This window comes from Taudactylus pleione, unplaced genomic scaffold, assembly GCF_031769625.1.
Source record: "Taudactylus pleione unplaced genomic scaffold, aTauple2 ptg000016l, whole genome shotgun sequence".
Lineage (NCBI taxonomy): Eukaryota > Metazoa > Chordata > Amphibia > Anura > Myobatrachidae > Taudactylus > Taudactylus pleione.
The window spans coordinates 29,706,255-29,729,293 of record NW_028284418.1 but is presented as its reverse complement, the minus strand read 5'-3'; the positions used below and the strand labels follow the sequence as shown (position 1 = coordinate 29,729,293).

General features: G+C 44.7%; 1 protein-coding gene across 4 annotated transcripts in view; it reads right to left on the bottom strand.

Annotated features, from left to right (window-relative positions):
- LOC148541907 (cGMP-dependent protein kinase 2-like) overlaps positions 1-23,039 on the bottom strand; it is a 198,963-nt gene that overhangs the window by 25,919 nt on the left and 150,005 nt on the right. For 3 of the 4 annotated variants that reach the window (XM_088473410.1, XM_088473391.1, XM_088473401.1), the window contains exons 14-16: positions 22,091-22,232; positions 21,464-21,627; positions 17,999-18,121 (exon numbers count right to left, since the gene is read on the bottom strand). In XM_088473410.1, the coding sequence (XP_088329536.1) occupies positions 17,999-18,121; positions 21,464-21,627; positions 22,091-22,232 (429 nt within the window). Of the gene's footprint in view, positions 1-17,994; positions 18,122-21,463; positions 21,628-22,090; positions 22,233-23,039 lie in introns of those variants that run through there. The other variant, XM_088473421.1, reaches the window with a different exon arrangement.

Genomic DNA, 23,039 nt, shown 5'->3' with positions numbered 1-23,039 from the left:
CAATTTGCTGAAAGGAACAACATGCACCATCTTCGAAAACCAGTCCACAATGGTCCAGATGACCAAACAGCGAGAAGATGACAGAAGAACCACCATGAGATCCATCACAATATGTGTCCACAGTTTAAGAGGAGTAGGCAGTGGACATAACAGGCCAGAAGGAGTAGTCCAGAGAGTCTTGTTTCTGGAACAGACTTCACAATCCGCCACAAACTCACAAATATCATGAGACATGGACTGCCACCAAACAGAACAGGAGAGTAGCTCAAGAGTCCTCGCGATGCCTGGATAACCAACAGCTTTGGACGAGTGGAAATTGTTCAGGACTGCCTTATGAGATCTCTCCGGGACAAACATCAACCCTGGAGGCATCTCAGGAGGAGCTTCAGACTGATACTGCCTAAGAGAATCAGCCAAGGTTCTTGTCAGAGCTAGATGAATCTGGGATGCTGGAATGATGGTTTTCTTCTTCAACACTAGGACAATAATCAATGGGAAGCTACGTGAAAGGGCATCTGCCTTCACGTTTCTGGAATCTGGTTGATAGGAAATGATAAAATTGCAGGTGAAAAACAGCATCCAACTTGCTTGTCTAACATTCAGTCTCTTGGCAATCTCAATGTAGGCCAGATTTTTATTGTCAGTCAGGACAGAGACAACATGGTTAGCCCCCTCTAACCAGTGTTTCCAATCTTCAAATGCCCACTTAATGGCCAGAAGCTCTCGATTGCCCACATCGCAGTTTTTCTCCACCGAATCAAATTTCCGAGAGAAGAAGGCGCACAGGTGTAGTTTGTTATCCTCCAAATCTTTCTGAGATAGAATGGCTTTAACTCTGATCTCAGAGGTGTCCACTTCAACCACAAAAGGGAGATCTGAGTTAGGGTGTCAAAGAATAGAAGCCGACACAAAAACAATCTTGAGGGAGTTGAATGTGTGAATGGCGCTGACAGACCAATTATCAACATCAGCCCCTTTCAACTCCACGATGGGTGAGACAATTGAGGAGAAGGATCTGATGAAACTGCAGTAATAGTTTGCAAACCCAAGGAACCGCTGAATGGCCTTTAGTGATGTGGGTTGTTCCCAATTTAGGATAGCCTTCACTTTATTAGGATCCATGAAGAAGCCACGAGAGGAGTGATGTAACCTGAGAAGGAGGCCTCTTCCACCTTGAACTCACATTTCTCCAACTTGGCATACAAATCATTATCAAGGAGCCTCTGCAGCACCAGTCTTATGTGCTGTTGATGCTGTTTCACAGATTTAGAGTAGATGAGGATATCATCTAGGTAGACAACAGCAAAGACTCCCAGGAACTCCCTTAAGACCTCATTAATAAAATCCTGGAAGACGGCTGGGGCATTGGAGAGACTGACCGGCATAACTAGATATTCAAAATGCCCTGAGTGGGTGTTGAATGCCGTCTTCCATTCATCTTCTTTCTGGATGCCGATAAGGTTGTACGCTCCCCGCAGGTCAATCTTCGAAAAAACAGAAGCTTCCCGCAGTTGATCAAAGAGGACTGAAATGAGTGGCAGAGAATACGCATTCTTGACCGTGATCTTGTTCAATCCCCTTAAGTCAATACAAGGTTGTAGTGATCCATCTTTTTTTTTAACAAAAAAGAAACCTGCTCCTACCGGGGACTTGGATGGTGAAATAAATCCTTTTTCCAGTGCCTCCTGGGTATACTTCTGCACAGATTTATTCTCAGGAACAGATATAGCGTAGAGCCTGTCTTTGGGGAGTCTGGAGCCCGGTAAAAGATCAATGGCACAATCAAAGGACCGATGAGGTGGTAGAACATCGGCCTTCTTCTTAGATAACACCTCAGCCAAGTTACGATAAAGAGCAGGATTTGACAGAGAGACTCTGATGGTATGGCCGCTGCTAGACGAATAGAACGAGACAGACAACGGGCAAAACAAGAGGACCCCCACTGCAATATTTCACCAGTTTGCCACTGGATTACCGGGTTATGGTTTTTCAGCCAAGGTAACCCCAGTACAATGGGTAGCAGCGGACATTGGAGAAGAAGAAATTATAGCTCTTCTTGATGCAGAGCTCCAACAGTCAACTGTAATGGTGGAGTCCGGAAAGCAATCGGAACCTTGTAAAGATTTCTGCCATCTAGACCAATGACTGTGACTGGACTAAGGGTACACCTGAACCGGGCCCCAAGGCTCAGAGGGCCCCGAAGTACGTAGGGGAAAAATGGGACTGCGGGATATAATTGTAATCTCTAAAGTGATCAGCGAGGTGACCGTCACTGCGCAAGTGGGCAAAATTAAAATACTCTATCAAGCGGTAGCTGGCCAGCCTCTCCTGGCCTCTATTCCCGGTCACCTGTCACATCACATGGTCCGGGGGCATATGCATGACGTTGCAACGTCATCACATTGCTGCTGGGTCCTTTGCCGTTCCTTTCTGTCAGCAGCCGAAGTCTACCTACGAGGAGCAAGCAGCCTGATAAGAACCTCCGGGCACCTTCAACAAGCTACAAGTAAGAGAGACTCTCTCTCTCTCTCTCGCTCTCTCTCTTCCCCCCCTCAGGTGGCTGATAGATTATATCTCTTAATTGTGTTTGGGGCTAACTGTATTTGACAAAGAAAAAGTTGCTTGGTTGGGGGGGCCCCAGAGGTATGCGTGTACCACGCCCCAAGATTTCTGTTGCCGGTCCTGTGTGTAGCAGCCTTGAGGGCTGGTAAACTTGGCTAGATGCGGCCTTTGGGCCGAGTAGCAGCCTTTGGGCTGTGTAGCAGCTTTGAGGGCTGGTAAACTTGGCTAGATGTGGCCTTTGGGATGAGTAAGCAGCCTCTGGGCTGTGTAGCAGCCTTGAGGGCTGGTAAACTTGGCTAGATGCGACCTTTGGGCCAAGTTGCAGCCTTTGGGCCAAGTTGCAGCCTTTGGGCTGAGTAGCAGCCTAGGGGCTGAGAAGCAGCCTTGAGTACTGGTAAACTTGGCTAGATGTGCTAAGTGCCGCCGGGATGACACTAGCAGCAGTACACAGGATTGCGTACTCAGGATGCGGAGGTGGGCTTAGTGCTGCCGGGATGACACTAGCAGCAGTACACAGGATTACGTACTTAAGACGCTGCGGTGTGCTTAGTGCCACCTAGATGACACAAATGGCAGGGATAACAAAGATCCTGGGAACTCGACTGGAAACAGGAGTCAATGCCAGAACCGGAAACACGTGAAACGCTATCACCGGCATTGGCCAATCCAAAACAAGCCAGGGATGATGGACACTTGATGGGGAGGAGTTCAGCGAATGACCGCCCAGCATTTGCCTCGCCCTGCATTTGCAGTGCGGCGGCTTCTGACAATAACCACCTATCTTCTTCTTAGCTTGTAGATACATTGTACATTGGGGAACACATCACAGTTATTACTTGAATAATGTTAAGCTAACATCCTTTATTGAAACTGCACTTAGAACGTGCAAGATGCTATTCTCAATGCTATTCTACTCAGTTGTTCACTTCCTTGATTTGTTTTGATAACAGTAAACCACCGCCTCTCCTGGTTCATTCACTGCATTGCTCGGCCTGAGTTCTGAATGCCCCTGTTTCATTCAGTTATTCATTGGAGCCAAACTGGACTTTTATCTTGACAAGCTGTGTCTATATGGCTATCCTTAATCTGTCCATGGGTGTGTTTCAGTGTTCTGTCTCCATCTAACACGCTACAGTACATTGGTTAAACTGGTGTACACTATCAACTTGACCAATATTATATAAAGTTCTTCCTGCCCTCATCTTGTCAGCCTCTTTGGCATCTCAGTATGAATGGGAGATCTCAAAATTAACATTCTGAAACTAAATTGTTCATTATCCCACTCAAGCAATCTTCATAAATATATTTCCTTATTAGAATCAATAATAGAGTGATTCCACATGTAGGGGTGAGTCAATTCTACACAATGACCACAAAGTGCATCAGGTGAAGGCACTTTGCAGCAGATAACATCTCTAATTTCCCTTGCACCCCAGACAGCTGCTCAGGAAAATTCATGGAGTACCATAATATAATAATTGTAGAAGATCTGCCCCAACGGCTCCCACTGCCAGGGACACGGGACAGACCTAGAAGAGGGGGATCAACCACCGGGAACACAGTGAGGATGGGAGCTGTGAAAGAGGGACTGCATGATGGGGGAAAAGAGGGGTTGTGGCAGGACGACGGAGCATCAAGGGGATTGGTGTGGTGGGATGGAGAGACTAGGGGGTGTAGGGACCGATCAGTAGGGGTGAGAACAGTAATGAAGGGCAAGGACGGACAGAGTTGAGGGTGGGACGCGGCAGAGACTGAAGTGAATAGTGCAATACACTACAGTAGTTCTATCAAAATGTGCTCAGCGGCTCATCACGGTGGCATATTGCGGAGATTCTTCACTGTCATTTTGATAACACATACAAACAGGAGCTTCATCTTGCCATTCCTCCTACGTCACATGGCAAAAGTACAATCTGTTTTTTATTTCTCCACGACAAAAATGGTACTGTAAAAGATCTTGCAAGCATCCTCAGACCATCCCCTTCTCTGGTATCTGTTATTATTTTGCTCCAGTCTATGCTTATTCCTATCCAATTTTTAAAAAAACTCATAATCTTAATGGTATAATTCAAGTACCCACTTGCATCTTCAACTTTACACCTCACTCAGGGGCGTATCTATAATGGGTGCAGGGTGTGCGGGTAACACAGGCTCTTGGGTCCAGGGGGGGCCCCGCACCGCACACCCTGCACCCATAATATTACTTACCTCTCTGGAGTCCCACGTCGGCGCGGGGATCCAGCGCTGTAAAATGACTGGAAAATGGCCACGGCGGCCATTTTCCCGCTGGCCTGTGCAGACACTATAGACTCTGGGCACACTCTAGTGGCCAGAGTCTATAACTCCGGCGCTGGTCGCACACAGCTCAGTGTGCTGCCGGCCGCCGGGCGGAGAGGAGGGTGCCTGGGTCAGAGACTGCACATGGGCCCCCTCCTCTTTAGAAACACCCCTGACCTCACTCTTTAAAGTATTTTGTGATTATTTATCATCATATCTTCTATATTAAGGCTTTATTTTATTGCCCTATATACTACCACATATTTCTGGAACCTCTTACATACAATAAAGGTTGTTTTTATTGGTGGGCTATTGAGTGCCAAAACAGTTTGCTCATAGCAATGGATCACCAGGTGGCCCCTAATAATTTCATTTTATTGTCAGATCAGCCAACAAATGTAGAGGTTAATTACATTTGCCATAGAAACAAGAAAAATTAGGAGGCGCTAATAAAAAAGGTATTATAATTATAAATGGATAGCAGCAAAACAAATGAGCCTGTGTAAGCTCAATATGACTAATAATAGTCGCTACAAGTACAAGAAAAGTTTTGCGCTAATATAAGTATATATTCTTAACCAAATATATTGGATGAGGCAGAAAAAAGATCAAGACACCAAAGCTTATAATAACATGATTTATAATATATTAAAAAAGCAATACAATATCATTGATATAGAAGCAATTTCTAAGATCAGAAAATATATACAGTATAAAACAATATGCTTTGGAAAAAATGCATAAAACAGCTATAATTCAGTGTCCCATAAACTCCATGTCCAAACCCTTGATGGATATAATCACAAACCGTCTGTCCACATTTGGAATCTCACCCAGTCTCGTCACATGCAGACTGCATATATCCAATCCTCCACACGCAGGGATCCAAAGACTGCAGCGGCTCAAAGCCAAGCTGCGGCAGCGCTGGTGTAAGTGACACTATGTATCTGTTTGTTCTGGCAGCTTAGCGGGTTGTACTTTAGTCAGCTCATGACAACCCTGTAGGTTGCTGCTTGTATAGGCAGTCCCAAACAAGGTACGCATGTCCAATAGCACCAGGAGCTGATGGTAAAAAGAAGGCACTTGCAGTGCTGTACAAACCTCCGGTTAGGTCCGTTGTTAATATAACGCAGGGATATATGTGGAGTAAAAGCTTGGTTGTCACTTTTCCAATAAAACCCACTGACGCGTTTCGCATCCCAATTGCAAGCTTTATCAAAGAGCGTGGTAAAGCTTCCAATTGGGATATGTTGTACTCATCCATTGTTCATCACGTTGTCCCATCTGCTGTGGTGCATGGCAGATGGGATGACTTGATGAACAATGTGGTGCACATTGTATGGTGCATGCAGCAGTCTTCTTCTGTAAGATCTCTCACAGTTCCCCATGGGGTGGGGAGTGGGCGGAGCCTGCCTCTGATCCGGGAAACTAGAGCGTGTCGCCCCCGTTCTCTGGGAGTTCCGAGGTCAGAGTCTGCCTGGGACAATCTGAGTATCTTCAGGGTTACTCAGATTGCCAGTGGTCTCGCAGGAGATCTAATGCTGCATCTTAGGGAACAGCACTGGGATCTGTTGTGGTGGCAGGAGGCGTCTTTTTTCCTCAGATGCCTCCAGCTGCATTAGCATATTAGTTGTATGGTATTGCACAGCTGCTTCCCTATGGCTGTGCAACATGTACAACTCTGAATCAGACCCTACTGTATATCGTGTGTTGTTGGAGTTAGTGAAATGGGGACGATTATTGCATCATTTGTCACATTGTATAGTGTGTACCCAGCTTTACATAATTTTAACTATTAACTATGTTATTTTCCATAGTTGCAATCATTGTAGGTTGATGTCATAGACAAAAGCCGGTATATGACAGTGGGCCTGATTCAGAGCCTCTCGTAAGCGGCCGCTCGTTTGCTCCGAGCGATGTTTGCCCAACTGCGCATGCGTACGGATCGTTATACGCATACGCAAACCAGTCAGTGCGGTTGAAATTCATGTGCTCGCAAAATAGCGAATGCCTGATAATTTGAGTGACAGAATGAGGCGTATGTGGGTGGTAACAGTGGAAGGTGCTTGAAAACGGGGAGTGGAGATCTGAACACAGGCGTGCTTAAAGGTCAAAACGGGCGTTTTATGGGTCTGCATAATTAAAACAGCACGTCACGTCACTGGGTTATTTTAAAGCCAGAACTGCTCGCAAGATTGTGGTAGGAAAAACCAACCACAAGAATAGCGAGCAGTTCATATGGTGGTTGATGTACTCGATTAATCTAATAAATAGCGGACATGACGTAGGATTCGAGCGGCCAGGGGGCGTATTTATCCAAAAAACAACCGCAAGTTTTGTTCGCTCGTTCAGACCTAGAGGCGTGAACAGACTGCAAAGAGTGAACAGTTCATTTGAATAGCCACCCTTATTTTCTGGACGAGCGAGCGCTAATTGCGTCCGGCTCTGAATCAGGCCCAGTGTTCGCAAATAGTGCATATTTTACTCGGGATTGCAGACAGGAGACTCACTTTTAAAAAGTGGCCGGGTCCCCGGGGATGCGCTGTGCTGTGGACAATCCCTGACAGGGTGTCAGAGATTGGCTGCAGCACATCACGTCCTCAGGGACCTGGCACACCTGCCCTGCAGATTAAAAAAAAAAACAGCGCTGTCATTCAAATAGAAGCCGGACGCAAGCCGATTAGAGCTCGCAGACTGGCAGCCAATCATCATCAGCTGCAAGTACGCGGGCTCTGATTGGCTTGCGGTTGGCGCCAGGTTAGAATGATGGCGGCGCTATCATGAAGTGGTGCTCTCTGCTGCCTGGACTCCTGGAATCTCCACACCAGTCAGAAGCAGCAACCAACGTAGGAACCGGAGCGATGGTTAGTGACAGTGGGGAGCCGCAGCAGCGTCTCATGGGATCGTATCAGCCCATGCAAGAGCCTGCAGGATGGGAGTCTCCCATTGGTTGCCAGCCTTCCATTGGTTGCCAGCCTGCCAGTCAACCCCGGGGGCGGAATTCTTCCTTAATGTAGCGTGCGCTCCTGCGCGCAGCACCCGCCATCTTCACACTGCATGGTCAGCCATATCCCAGCAGCAGATCCTGGTCACCCGTTCCATAACAATGACAGGGTAAACACATTTGACATCTATATCTGCATATATCTATGTAATGATAACATCCAGCCAGCTATACAAGGTTTGCTTTCTTTGAAATTGAGGTGTGGTCACTGTTGTCCTCTCCCTAACCATGCTGCCTGCACCTCTGTGGCTTGATGCATTATACTGCCAGTTACAGGAAAGTAATGTTTGCAGGAGATACCGCCTATTGGAATATATAAGGGACTAGTATTTGACCAGTCATTTCCCAGGTCGTTATATAGTTTGGCCAGTGCTGCAAAGTAGCCCTTTCTGCCCTGGCTGCAAACTTGTCTTGTCCGTCTGTCACAGCAGTGGGAGCCAATGGTGGGACGCTCAACCTGGCTACCACTGTGCATGATGGAGACAGGAAAGGCCAAAGCGGATTTTCATATAGACTAGTATTATGTACTCTGCATATGATGTGTCACCCAAGCCTTAATCCCAGACGCTGCAGGGCTCTCATTTGCAGGTCTATCCACTCACCACTGCGGCAGCAAGAGCCGTTGGCGGTGCATGTATGTCTTTCCTGATTTACATGTCGATCTCAGGATATTTCATAGCGGATTATGATTCTCTCTGCCTTTACCCCGAGCTCTACCTCAACTGCTACCTGCCCATAGACCTGTCCCAACTGCTGCCTGCCCTCACCCCCCATAATGTGTCATGGGACCCAGAAACAGACGTAAAACCCCAATTTTTTAAAGTGAGGGGTCCCCGGGACACGCAATTTTTTTTGCTCAGCGCGATCACTGATATGATAGTGAGCACCAGGGGTTAAAGTAGACCAGAACAGGGCAGAACTGTGTTCCGTCACTTCTATTTGGAGACAGGACCAGTTCCATCTCCCCAGTCCCACCTAACCCAGGAAGGCTCCATTTGCCGGGCGCCCGCTGAGATTTTGCGCCCGGCTCCCTCCCCGCAGCGCCAGCGGAGGCCGGAGGCTGGAGCTAACTCATGAGCTCCGGCTTATGGGTCCCACTGTGTGCAGTGCACCATGGGAGAGACGTCATGACGCGTCAACCATAGTTCACACTGAGGAGCAGCCAGGCGGACCAGACGGCAGCGGACGCGGGCGCGGGGCTTAAGGTAAGTATAAGTTTGTTGTTGTTGTGTAAGCAGCTTCACAATAGGGGGCACTACTACTGGGGGCATTTCTCATGGGACATTACTATTAGGGGCACTACTACTGGGGACATTACTATTGGGGGCACTACTACAGGGGGCATTACTACTATGGGCACTACTATTGGGAGCACCATTAAAGGGGGATTATTAATGGAGGTATTGCATAGGGGGCACTGCATAAGGGGCACCACTCCTGGGGGCATTGCATAAGGGGGGCTCTGCATAAGGGGCACCACTACTGTGGGCACTGCATAAGGGGCACTACCACTATTGGGGGCACTGCATTAGGGACACCACTACTGAGGGCACTGCATAAGGGGCACTACCACTACTGGGGGCACCACTACAGTGGGCATTATGTGTAAGGGGCACCACTATAGTGGGCTTTATATGTAAGGGGAACTACTGCTGTGGGCATTGTATAAGGGGCACTACTGCTGTGGGCATCGTTTAAAGGGCACTGCTGGGTGTCATACATGAATAAGACACTACTATGTGGTGTAATGTGAATCAAGAATGTGCTACTCTGTGGCGTAATTTGTATCGGGAATACTATTATGTGACCACATCCCTTTCTTTTGAGACCACGTCCCTTTTTTCAACGTGCGCTGTCCCTTTATTGTCATTGCACCGAAGGGGGGCGGTGAATTCCACCACTTCTCTAGAACCGCTTTAAGCACTGGTGAGCACTAATGCATTTTTACACAGTAGGGATATGTCTTAATGTAGGTATCATCACGGCATGATTATTACCTGATTTTATAATACTGAACAGTTATGGCTTGAAATTTTGGATTAGCAATGGTTTAGAGGTCTATTTATGATCGACAAAAAGCAAAGAATCCTGTAAAACAGGAATGCCTATTTATCAACTTCCCCTGCTGGTAAGTACGACTGCGAGCTATGGCAGGCGGTAACCTCCTGCAATTCACCCCCCTGTGCAAAGAATGGGAAGGCCTATTTATCATGCACAGTGCCAGTACTGCCACCGTACTTTGATAGCTAGCACCAGTCTGGATGGCGTGAGCTGGGGGTACTCACAGGAAACAATTCTGTACTTACTCTTAAATAAAAGTATTGTTTGCTTTTGTAAATTAATTAACTAATATATATATATATATATATATATATATACAGTCAGGTGCATAAATATTGGGACATTGACAGAATTTTCATATTTTGGCCTCTATTCACCACCACAATGGCTTTGAAATGAAACAAACAAGATGTGCTTTAACTGCAGACTTTCAGATTTAATTTGAGGGAAATTACATCCAAATCAGGTGAACGGTGTAGGAATTACAACGGTTTCTATATGTGCCTCCCACTTTTTAAGGGGCCAAAAGTAATGGGACAAACTAAACAATCCTAAATCTAACTTTCACTTTTTAATACTTTGTTGCAAATCCTTTGCAGGCAATTACAGCCTGAAGTCTGGAACGCATAGACATCACCAGACGCTGGGTTTCATCCCTGGTGATGCTCTGCCAGGCCTCTACTGCAAATGTCTTCAGTTCCTGCTTGTTCTTGGGGCATTTTCTGAAGCATTTTCTGAAGCATTTGACTGAATATGAGCATATAATATTGTCCGAAACACTTCAGAATTCATTCTGCTGCTTTTGTCAGCAGTCACATCATCAATAAATACAAGGGAACAAGTTCCATTGGCAGCCATACATGCCCACGCCATGACACTACCACCACCATGCTTCACTGATGAGGTGGTATGTTTTGGATCATGAGCAGTTCCTTTCCTTCTCCATACTCTTCTCTTCCCATCACTCTGGTACAAGTTGATCTTTGTCTCATCTGTCCATAGGATGTTGTTCCAGAACTGTAATGGCTTTTTTAGATGTTGTTTGGCAAACTCTAATCTGGTCTTCCTGTTTTTGAGGCTCACCAATGGTTTACATCTTGTAGTGAACTCTCTATATTCACTCTTGTGAAGTCTTCTCTTGATTGTTGACTTTGACACATATACACCTACATCCTGGAGAGTGTTCTTGATTTGGCCAACTGTTGTGAAGGGGTTTTTCTTCACAAGGGAAATAATTCTTCTGTCATCCACCACAGTTGTGTTCCGTGGTCTTCCGGGTCTTTTGGTGTTGCTGAGCTCTCCGGTGCGTTCTTTCTTTTTAAGAATGTTCCAAACAGTTGATTTGGCCACACCTAAAGTTTTTGCTATCTCTCTGATGGGTTTGTTTTGATTTTTCAGCCTAATGATGGCTTGCTTCACTGATAGTGACAGCTCTTTGGATCTCATATTGAGAGTCGACAGCAACTGATTCCAAATGCAAATGTCACACCTAGAATCAACTCCGGACCTTTTACCTGCTTAATTGATAATGAAATAACGAGGGAATAGCCCACACCTGTCCATGAAATAGCTATTGAGTTGATAGTCCCATTACTTTTGGCCCCTTAAAAAGTGGGAGGCACATATAGAAACCGTTGTAATTCCTACACCGTTCACCTGATTTGGATGTAATTACCCTCAAATTAAATTTGAAAGTCTGCAGTTAAAGTACATCTTGTTTGTTTCATTTCAAAGCATTGTGGTGGTGAACAGAGGCTAAAATATGAAAATTCTGTCAATGTCCCAATATTTATGCACCTGACTGTATATATATATATATATTTTTCTGGGATTTTTGTGGAATCCAGACCCGGAAGTCTGAGCTTCCAGTTCTAGTGTGCATGTGGGGCCTGTAAGCCGGCATACACATGCACTCCATGACACCTGACTGGTCTGGGAAGCAGAGAGACTGCCGACCAAAGCAGCCAGGTAGTGGAACATCACCCTACTGACCCTTTGACTTGATAAATTGGCCCGAAAGAGATTTTTTATTACTACGATCATCACTAGCGATAGAAAATCTGTTTGTTTTTGTTTGGCCCAATTTGATAAATAAGCCCCTAGATCACTGAAGTTGTCTACTCCATATGTAGAGAGGAAACACAATTACACATCATTATACAAGCTACTATACAGTATTGCTGCCATGAGATGAAAAGATTGATGTCCAGTTCTTGCCTAAGGAAAAAATAAAATAAATAAAAATAGATCATAAACAATAGTATAGTACTGAAGTGGCTTAAAAAATGTAAAAAAAAGCTGCTCTTTGAGTGAGAAATAAAAACCATTCATACGTCAGACTGTATAGGATCTTCATGGCTGTTTTGAAGATAAAACATAACTGAACACTGGCTCATTCTTCTTCAAAACAGTGTATTGCTAATGGATAGATGCTGGTAAAGGTCCCTGGAGTCGCTGTATCGCTTAGAGGAACCGCATAAGATGCACTCAAAGGAGAGAATAAAAGTAATTTTGAATTAACTGAATTTAAAAAACATGTATAGAAATGTAATGTTTAAAGTGAATGAAAAAGAGTGACTGAAAAGTTTCAGATTAAAAAAATGTAATCAGTAAAACCATATTAGGTAAAAGTAAGTGCAGAGCTGAACATACCTGCTTGTATAGTGTATTTCACACTGAGCATGCTCTTATAAGCAGGGGTGCCGAGAGGGGGGGGTGGGTACTAATTACCCGGGTCTGGGCTTGCTGGGGGGACCCGGCACTGCTCCCCCTCCCTCTTACGTCACAGCAGCCCAGCACACTCTGCTGTGTGCTGGGCTGCACTGCGTGACTGCTCATGGCTGCTAAAGTCTCCTATGCCTATGGGGGGAGCGATCACACTGATCGCGCCCCCCATTGGCGGTGCGCAGGCTAAGGGGCACACAGCACCCCCTCCCCAGCGTGCAGCGCCAAAAATTAATTAATTTTTTGTTTCTAAGGGGGCATGGCCATGCCTCCCATGATTAGGCCACGCCCCTGTTACCTGGGCGCGGCTATCGGCGACCCTGCTGATAAGCGCTCGTAAATACGCTTCTGCAGTGGCTTTCTCATGGAGTTTAGTGAGGACACGTTGGATCATACTTGCCTACACTCCTGGAAGTCGCTGGAGGCTCCCAATGTTTCCTTGTAGCCCACGCACCCATGGAAGTGTAGGCAGATCTCACACATCCTGCCCACTTCCTAGTGAAGTGGGCAGGATGGGGAGAATTACTGGGGAATTAGTGCCTACGTGAGAAGGTGGGGCTAAATGGCGCAATTTGCATCATTTAGCCCCGCCCCCTCCTCATGGACCCGCGAACCACGGTCTTTTCCCAGGAAAGAGAAGGGGCCTAATTATGCCACACCCCTGAACCAGCCTGCGGCAGCAGTTCTTTTGGCTGCTCCCGCTAAGGAATCATACAAAGTCGGTAAGTATGTACTTGTGTACTCTCCTTCCGCTCTTTGCCGCCCGGAAGTGGGCAAGTCTCCCAGAGCGGGGTGCCACCCTTCTTCAGCCACCCACTTAGCAAGCGACAGTGGGAGATCCGGGCGGCTGATGATGCAATTTGCGTTGAAACGCATTGTTGTGGCCCCGCCCTGTGCTTTACAATGCCAGTAATTGTGTAAAGGGGTGGGGCTATGACCACCAGCCCACCCACTTTACTGTGACCCATCCCCCTCATGAGCCCGGAGGGGGCAGCCAGGTATTCGGCCAGTATGGAGTTGCACACAAATGTGGGCCATGCAGACTTGCACATGAACATAGTCAGGTGCATAAATATTGGGACATTGACAGAATTTTAATATTTTGGCCTCTATTCACCACCACAATGGCTTTGAAATGAAACAAACAAGATGTGCTTTAACTGCAGACTTTCAGATTTAATTTGAGGGTAATTACATCCAAATCAGGTGAACGGTGTAGGAATTACAACGGTTTCTATATGTGCCTCCCACTTTTTAAGGGGCCAAAAGTAATGGGACTATCAACTCAAAAGCTATTTCATGGACAGGTGTGGGCTATTCCCTCGTTATTTCATTATCAATTAAGCAGGTAAAAGGTCTGGAGTTGATTCTAGCTGTGACATTTGCATTTGGAATCAGTTGCTGTCGACTCTCAATATGAGATCCAAAGAGCTGTCACTATCAGTGAAGCAAGCCATCATTAGGCTGAAAAATCAAACAAACCCATCAGAGATAGCAAAAACTTTAGGTGTGGCCAAATCAACTGTTTGGAACATTCTTCAAAAGAAAGAACGCATCGGAGAGCTCAGCAGCACCAAAAGACCCAGAAGACCACGGAAAACAACTGTGGTGGATGACAGAAGAATTATTTCCCTTGTGAAGAAAAACCCCTTCACAACAGTTGGCCAAATCAAGAACACTCTCCGGGATGTAGGTGTATATGTGTCAAAGTCAACAATCAAGAGAAGACTTCACAAGAGTGAATATAAAGGGTTCACCACAAGATGTAAACCATTGGTGAGCCACAAAAACAGGAAGACCAGATTAGAGTTTGCCAAACAACATCTAAAAAAGCCATTACAGTTCTGGAACAACATCCTATGGACAGATGAGACAAAGATCAACTTGTACCAGAGTGATGGGAAGAGAAGAGTATGGAGAAGGAAAGGAACTGTTCATGATCCAAAACATACCACCTCATCAGTGAAGCATGGTGGTGATAGTGTCATGGCGTGGGCATGTATGGCTGCCAATGGAACTGGTTCCCTTGTATTTAATGATGATGTGACTGCAGACAAAAGCAGCAGAATGAATTCTGAAGTGTTTAGGGCAATATTATATGCTCATATTCAGTCAAATGCTTCAGAACTCATTGGACGGCGCTTCACAGTGCAGATGGACAATGACCCAAAGAATACTGCAAAAGCAACCAAAGAGTTTTTTAAGGCTAAAAAGTGGAATGTTATACAATGGCCAAGTCAATCCCCTGACCTGAATCCGATTGAGCATGCATTTCACTTGATGAAGACAAAACTGAAAGGAAAATGCCACAAGAACAAGCAGGAACTGAAGACATTTGCAGTAGAGGCCTGGCAGAGCATCACCAGGGATGAAACCCAGCGTCTGGTGATGTCTATGCGTTCCAGACTTCAGGCTGTAATTGCCTGCAAAGGATTTGCAACAAAGTATTAAAAAGTGAAAGCTAGATTTAGGATTGTTTAGTTTGTCCCATTACTTTTGGCCCCTTAAAAAGTGGGAGGCACATATAGAAACCATTGTAATTCCTACACCGTTCACCTGATTTGGATGTAATTACCCTCAAATTAAATCTGAAAGTCTGCAGTTAAAGCACATCTTGTTTGTTTCATTTCAAAGTCGTGTTGGTGGTGAATAGAGACCAAAATATGAAAATTCTGTCAATGTCCCAATAGTTATGCACCTGACTGCACATATGCCTTTTACTGTATGAGGCATATATATAACACGTAGCACAGGGCAGGTGCACATACATGTTGCGGAAGATGACTAGTAGAAAGGCAGGCAGATATGCTGCTCACGCAGAGGCGGCTGCACCTGGAGACAGCTCTGCATACTGTATGTACGCTATATTTCCATGGACATTACTTTTGAGTTCTGTATGCCCAAATTACTGCATCAGCCTCTGCTGTACATGTATAACTTTTCTATGTATGAATCACTCTATCATCTGTAAATTATATTTGAATGAGAAAAGCCCCCCCACTTTGCCTATCAGCCACTGAAAGGTGCATATGAAGCCACTCTATGTTGAGAGATTGTATCATGACATTCAGGACAGAGCAGGGGAGAAACTTTCCAAGAGGACTATTTATCAATTTGTGTGATAAAAGGTGTTACATAACATTCCTACTCTACATGACTTGCAATGAGAAGAAAATCTTTTTCAAGCAATTTCTGATGGCTTCCCAGCCGGGGCAGCTAATCTGAAAGGCAGCTGTCCCGACTTTTGTCGCTACCAAGTCCTTTAGGTCATCCATGTGCACCCGAGGAGGCAAGGGGAATCTAAATGGATCCCTCTTCACACTGTGGAATCTTTTTACACTGGAAAGAGAGTGCCAACACCATCTGCAATTTACGTTAGCTGTTAGTCAAGCTGAGAATTAGTTTTTCAGTTTTTGGAGCTTGATAAATAGCACAATTGTAGTATCAAGAAGGAGAGTTGATATCCAATAAACACAAGCATAACAAGGAAATTCTAGAGCCCTAAACTGATCACAGAACAGTGAAGACATACCCTCAATTACGGAAGAGCATTTTATTAGTGTATGTTCTAAATCATTTATTATAATTTATTATAGGTAGCATGTATGCCCTTGTAACAGACAGAGCTCTCATTGTGATGCATCTGTATCCGTCAACCACCAGCAGAGGACTTTCATAAGAAGGGAATTACTATACACTTCAAAAGAAAGCAGTTATAGTATGTAGACACATGTAAGTAGTAAGACAACACAGTTCACAGTGTAATCCAAAAATAGTTTGCATCCCATGCTGGGAAAGCTGTGTATATGGTTACACTCCTCTACATCAGGGGTTCTCAACTCCAATCCTCAAGTACTATTAACAGGTCATGATTTGTGGATTTCTTTAATCATGCACAGGTGAGTTAGGGGCTAATTCCGAGTCGCACGGTGCTGCGACCGCATTAGTGCCTTTTGCTGTAGTAGCGGCTGCAACTTTATGCCAATGCTAGTAAAAGCTGTTCCCCTGTGTGCAAACATGTGTCTAATGTACAAGGGCTGGGATGCCCACTTTCAGTTGCTGCAGCTTTGTGCAACTTTAGACGCAACCATCAGTCACTTCATCGAAACATGCTCCAGCCCCATGCTTGGTACAGATTCTCCAAGTATGGGCAAAAATGTGAGCAATTAAGCGTCTGACACGCCCATGACACTCCCATAAGATGCTCCGTCTCTGTGAGTCTGCAAAGAAACCTCCCAGTCACCAGCCAGGAACGCCCAAAACATTTCCAATACATTTCTGAGATTGAACGCCTCAATTGCTACTGCGACTTTGTGCATAGAAACATAGTTTAACGCATGACCTGTTAGGAAAACTTGAGGGTTGAGGGTGAGAACCACTGCTCTTAATGAAACAAAGTTCATACATCCAAATCATACTTTCTTATTATCCTGAACAAAAAAAGTTTTTTGTAATCCCCCCTCCCCAAATATAGCAAAGCACTGATTTAAGAAGAACTCCAACTTCAAGGGATCTAATGTGTCCTTTGAACGAGGTACAAGTCATCCCCTGGTGGGATGTGGTCTCCAATTACTATGTCAACATTCATAATGTCAAACCACAATGTCGACCGCTATGATATCAACATTGTTAAAATGTTGACAGGCAACGTGTCGACATTCACAGAATGGCAACTTTAGGGATAGGCTGCGGGCAGGAGGGCTAGGCTGTGGGAGGAGGTTAGGAATAGCACTAGAGGGAGGGTTAGGGGGTAGGGGTTAGGGATAGTGGGGAAATACTCATTTGAATGCCGGAGGATCGGAGATCTGACCCCAAAGTCACAGTCACATGATCGCAAGGACCCAGAAGATGCAGATGGAGCCGCTGCAGCAGGTAGGTCGTCACTGGGCCACCAAGGATAATATGTCAACAGTCTAACATGCTGCTATTTCATTACTGTCTACATGATGACTGTCAACATCGACATTCTCATGTCGACATTATGACCCAACTCCACCTGACATTCCTGTCCATGGTGAAGTTGTTAGGGATAGCCAATCATAAAAAGAATATCTAAAATAATAATGCTGGCAAAATCTTCCAAAAAGAGCCCCACATTTTTAAAACCTTTTGTCACTGCAGTGTGACATTGTATTTGTCACTTTCTTATGTGTCCCTAAATCCTTTCCTTTTTTTATGATGACCCACTGAAAACAGTCTGTGTGGAACATTTCCAGATCCCTTGGCTGAATTTGTCTTCACCACCTCCTCAAAGAGACTCTTTGAAGCAACCATTAAGATTTCTTTAGGTGGCACCTTGTACAGTATTTCCCATGGGTGTTACATCCCCCTCCAGCCTCAGTACACACAACAACAACTAATGATCATTACCTGCACAGCCTGCGGATCAGGTCCTCAGAACGCCGTCCAATGCGGTGCGGAAAGTCTACTTTCTCAATTCCTTTCAACACCATGTTATAAATTTTGATGGGATCTGTTCCAGAGAATGGAGGACTAACAATATAAAACACACTTGTCAGAAATGCAGCTCAATGCAGAGATTTATTTTCTAGAACAAAAAATATAAAATTCCTACCTGATTAATAGCTAATTCTATCCCCCTAGCTGTGAGCATCTGAATATGTGGATGTGTGTCTTGTAAATGAAAAGCGATGGCTTCCTGTCTGCTTTATTGCGTGTAAAGGTATTGTCTGGTACTAGTTATAGATGATCTGCATATGGAATTAAATTAAAATGTACTGTATGTACAGTCGTAGAAGGATCAGAGATTCAATTGTCCAAATTAAGCATTTTTGTTCCAGACAAATGTTGTAATGCCATCGATGACAGTGTTGAGATATTTCTTCCAACCAGTGGAGGCTCCAGAGGTGGGGCTGCAGCACAGTCCAAAATTCAAAAAGGGGAGCCACAGCAACTGCTAGTGAGTCCCGGCCGGTGATGTTTGCTAGCATTTGGAAGGGCAGTTGGTGTGGCCCCCCTATTTAAATTTTGGACTGTGCTGCAGCCCCACCCCTGGAGCCGACACTGCTTCCAACCATTCTTAGTAAGGAAACATAGTTGGATGTGAAGCACTGGTTTAAATAACCACACAAATTATAATAACAGTAGATTTATTATATAATATAATTGCATATATCAAACAATAAAATATAAACATATAATATATAAAAAAAGATGATACAGTCCAGTGCTATAATCTGTTCAAGCTCTATAGCTGATAGTTCCCCAGATTCCTTTCTTAAGGGGATAACTTCAAAAATGTACCACATAGTAACATGTATGGATTGATTAGTAATCCTCCGTTAACTCAGTCCTCGTTCTTAATAAATGCACACATGAGCATGAAGGTCCCAAATGACAGTCAAAATTTTAAGTATACACTTCAAAATATTGGAATGGGTATGAAATACCGCCGGCCGCATTCCCGTCAGTGGCAGCCCGACAGGAGCAGAGTGCGACGCAGCGGAAGCCCGACAGCGCTGGAAATCCCGATCGTGGATAGGTAAGTATCCACTAACCTAACCCCCCTAACCCTAACCCTCCTTAGGGGTGCCTAACCCTAACTTCCCCCCAAGTGCCTAACCCTAATCCCCCCTCTAAGTGCCTAACCCTAACCACCCCCTTCCCCGCTACCTAAACCTAAGTCCCCCGGGGGGGTGCCTAACCCTAAGTCCCCCCGGGGGTGCCTAACACTAACCCTCCCTCCCCCTAGCCTAACCCTAACCCTCCCAGGGGGGTGCTTAACCCTAAGTCCCCCCCGGGAGCCCTAAACCTAACCCTCCGCCCCCGCGGCTGTCCGCTCGCGGCGCCCGGCATCACTACGATCGTGATGCCGGGCGCCAGTCTCCCGGTGTCGGGGAAATGCGGGCGTCTACATCTAGACGCCCGGCATTTCACCCTTGCCGGGATAAGACAGTCGGGAAGCCACCTGCCGGTATATAGGCAGTCGGCTTCCCGATTGCTTCCCCAAAATATTGGACTTATCCACTCTTTATGCCGTATTTGGGACATAAATATGCAATGTGGAATCGGTAAGTGATATTGTGTACTCACTGATAGAGGTCTCACACAGGTTTGCTCTCAACCGCTCGTCGGCGGGAGTGCAAACAAGTTCTGGATCCACTGTGCAGTCTGGTAGAGCCGCTGATAAACACAGTCAGCAGGAGTGCAGACAAATTCTGGATCCTCTAGGTAGTCCGGTAAAGCCGCTAATGGACACAGTGAATAGGAGGGTAGCAACGGCGCCACTGCTACCCCAGACTGTGAGGCATTACAGATGTACATAAGCAGTAGTGGGCGTCTCTATGCTGGCTGAGCAGTTGCAAACATTAGCATATTTTCTCAGCAGAACTGTGTGCGTAATCACAGCTGCCATCGCTTTTGTACGCAGTGGCTGTGCTAAAATATGCAAAAGCTGCAGGAGGCGTCTTGTGTTGAAAGACTGCCCGCTTATGTGATCCCATAGCTGCATCCAAAGATGCAGCAACAGATGCGTGAACAATGGGCGGCCATCGGACATTTGAGTAAACCCCCAGGTTACTCAGGATGCCTGACAAAATCATGCTGCCTGTACCAGCGAAGCTGCGTGTGAGGATGCAGCCACTGGCTTCAGCACGCCCAGAAAACTGAGCCTGACGCACCCGTTTTCTGAAATGACTCCCGTCGCCACCCTCAAACGCCATCAGTATATCAATCATGGCATGGCTTTCGGGGCGCTGCACCTGACAGAGCAGGACCAGATCTGCACATGAGCATTGGGCTCCTGCACATGCGCAGATCACAAAATATTGGAGATTTGCGTGAACATTGAAGTTCCGTAAATCTTTGAATCAGGAGCTTCACACCCAAGTGGATTCTGCACAACATACAACTACTGTATCACCACATTTTTCCATTTTTTGTTTATAAACTTTATTTTATTTGGCTAATCCATTTTATTTTAATAAAAAAATATTTTAAACAAATTTCCTAGTTCAAAATCCAGACATTGTTGAATTTTCAGCAACTGTATAGTGTTTAGTACTGCACAAACTAGAATGTCAAGAGACTGTTTTGACCTCACAGCTAGTACATAGTAAGGAAGCCATTCTCTTAAATGAGTCACAGCTCCTGGAGCCTGAAAGTAGTTATTACCAGGGCTATAGTCATTTTGTGAAAACATTTGGGGGTAATCATGTTCCATTTTTATTAAGCCAAATACATGTCCAGGCCATCATTTTTTAGAATGCCTGGAAGCCTGGTCTCTTTATGAATATGGTGCCATATTGAATGCATTTAATTATAGAGATCAGAACAGGCACTGCAGCTCCAGTACAAGGTACTAGAAGGCTGCCCTATCACTGTATAACCACAACTTCATCAAGAAGCCTTCAATAAATTATTTGCTACAGAACCCAAAGCTCAATCCCTGATTGTGATAGCAGATGGCATCAAAGTGGGTGAATGGGGCAACCCCAGTATGTGTAACATGATGGACAATGGGGGTTTATGTCATCTGCTGTACAACTGATTAGAGGACTAAGCAATAGGGTAAGTATGATCTTACTCTCCAAGTAAAAGTTTGCTTGATTTATTCAATCGAATAGCACAAAAAGATCAAAAGATTATTTTGTTTTATCCATACATGACAACCTTTAATTCAGAGTTATGTAGTCTGTGTCCTTCTGGTTTTGCTATTGATCAATAGTTGGACAGCTACAATCATTTACTGATATTATAGTAACATTAGTCCTTGTTGCTAAACCAGTAGTGTAGAATTAACATATTAACCATATACTATTGAAACCCAGGGCCATCATTACTTTCAGAACATGAAATAACTACTCATATCCTCACCTTCCTGTCAATAGTTCATAGATGAGTATTCCAAGAGACCAGTAATCTGCCCCAAAGTCATGTCCTCGGTTCATGATGATCTCTGGGGCCACATATTCCGGAGTTCCGCAGAACGTCCACGTCTTCTTTCCTGGCCCAATCTTTTTTGCAAAGCCAAAGTCTACCTAAAGGACAACAAACACAAAGATTCTCTATAACGGAAAGGTTTGTAACACTAAATCAGTGCTTGACACATCATCTAATACAAGCAACAAATCTAAATTGGAATTTGTTGCACTGTAATATTATTATGTACTATTTCTATACCAAGCTTACATATTTAATGCACACCATTCATTATAAACCGAACTGCCATTTCATGGCCTTGGAGCAGCATGGATAAACTAATCATGTTTCTTTCTGGGTGGCCAGGTAGAACTACAAAGTCTATAACATTACTACATACACAATACCTAGCAATGCATTAAAAATTCATGTGAGTGGACATACCTCCAAAGTTGAGAATTTATTCAGCTCTTTACATGATGCAGTAGCTATGTTACAAAATATATCAGTAATGCAAGTTGGTTTATAACTGTGAAGTGATTTTGATCATGGGAGGCTAAAATAAAACATTTTATAACCCACCATCTTGATGTATCCTTCAGAATCGAGGAGAAGATTCTCTGGTTTGAGGTCTCGGTAGACAATTCCCCGATTGTGCAAGTAGTCAAAGGCTTCCAGAACGCAGCCAATGCAGAACCTGGCGGTCCCTTCTTCAAAAGAGCCCCTGAAGAGATATCAGAACGAAATGCATCTATCTTTTTTCCGTATAAATACTTGGAGTAAAATCCATTTATCCATGACCCTTTGATATGCTAAGTGCCGTCATTATAATATTTGTAACATCGGGCATATATCATCTGTTTGATTTTGAAAGTTAAATTTATTAATTTGTCATATACTGTATATTAGAAAACTATTGCACAATACATAAAACAAATGCATGTGCATTAAATGTGGGAAAACTATATCTAGGCAACAAATATAATCCTTTTCCCAAGTACGGCATTGAAAGCTTTACCAACTATGATGTTTTAATGCTAATGATCACCTGCAGGATATGTGAAATTATTTATAAGATACTGTAAGTATATTTGTGCCTCTTTGCACTGTTTTAGAGCACTGACACCTTAATATTACAGTACATATTGTTTTTATGAATATATCAGAATATAGTGTATATTCTCATTGGATTCAACTTGGGGACCATCATTTTGGCCGCTCGCTATAGCTGTGGGTGGTCACCCACAGCTATGCGAGCGGCCAGGAGGCCGCTCCAAAAGGTAAGAGGGACGGCCCTGATTCAGAGCGAGCGCTCTGTCAGAGCGTCCGGCTCTGAATCAGGGCCACAGTTTTTTTTTAGGGGGGGGGGGCATAAAGTACATGGTTTTCCACATTTTACCATGTTATTTAATAATTCTTGAAAGCAAGGAGTGAAATAGGAAACAATTAAATTTTCACTTCAATGAGTTTAGTATGTTACTAATTACCAGCCTGATGGGTGGGCGTAAATGTTCCTTTATAGCTGTTTCAT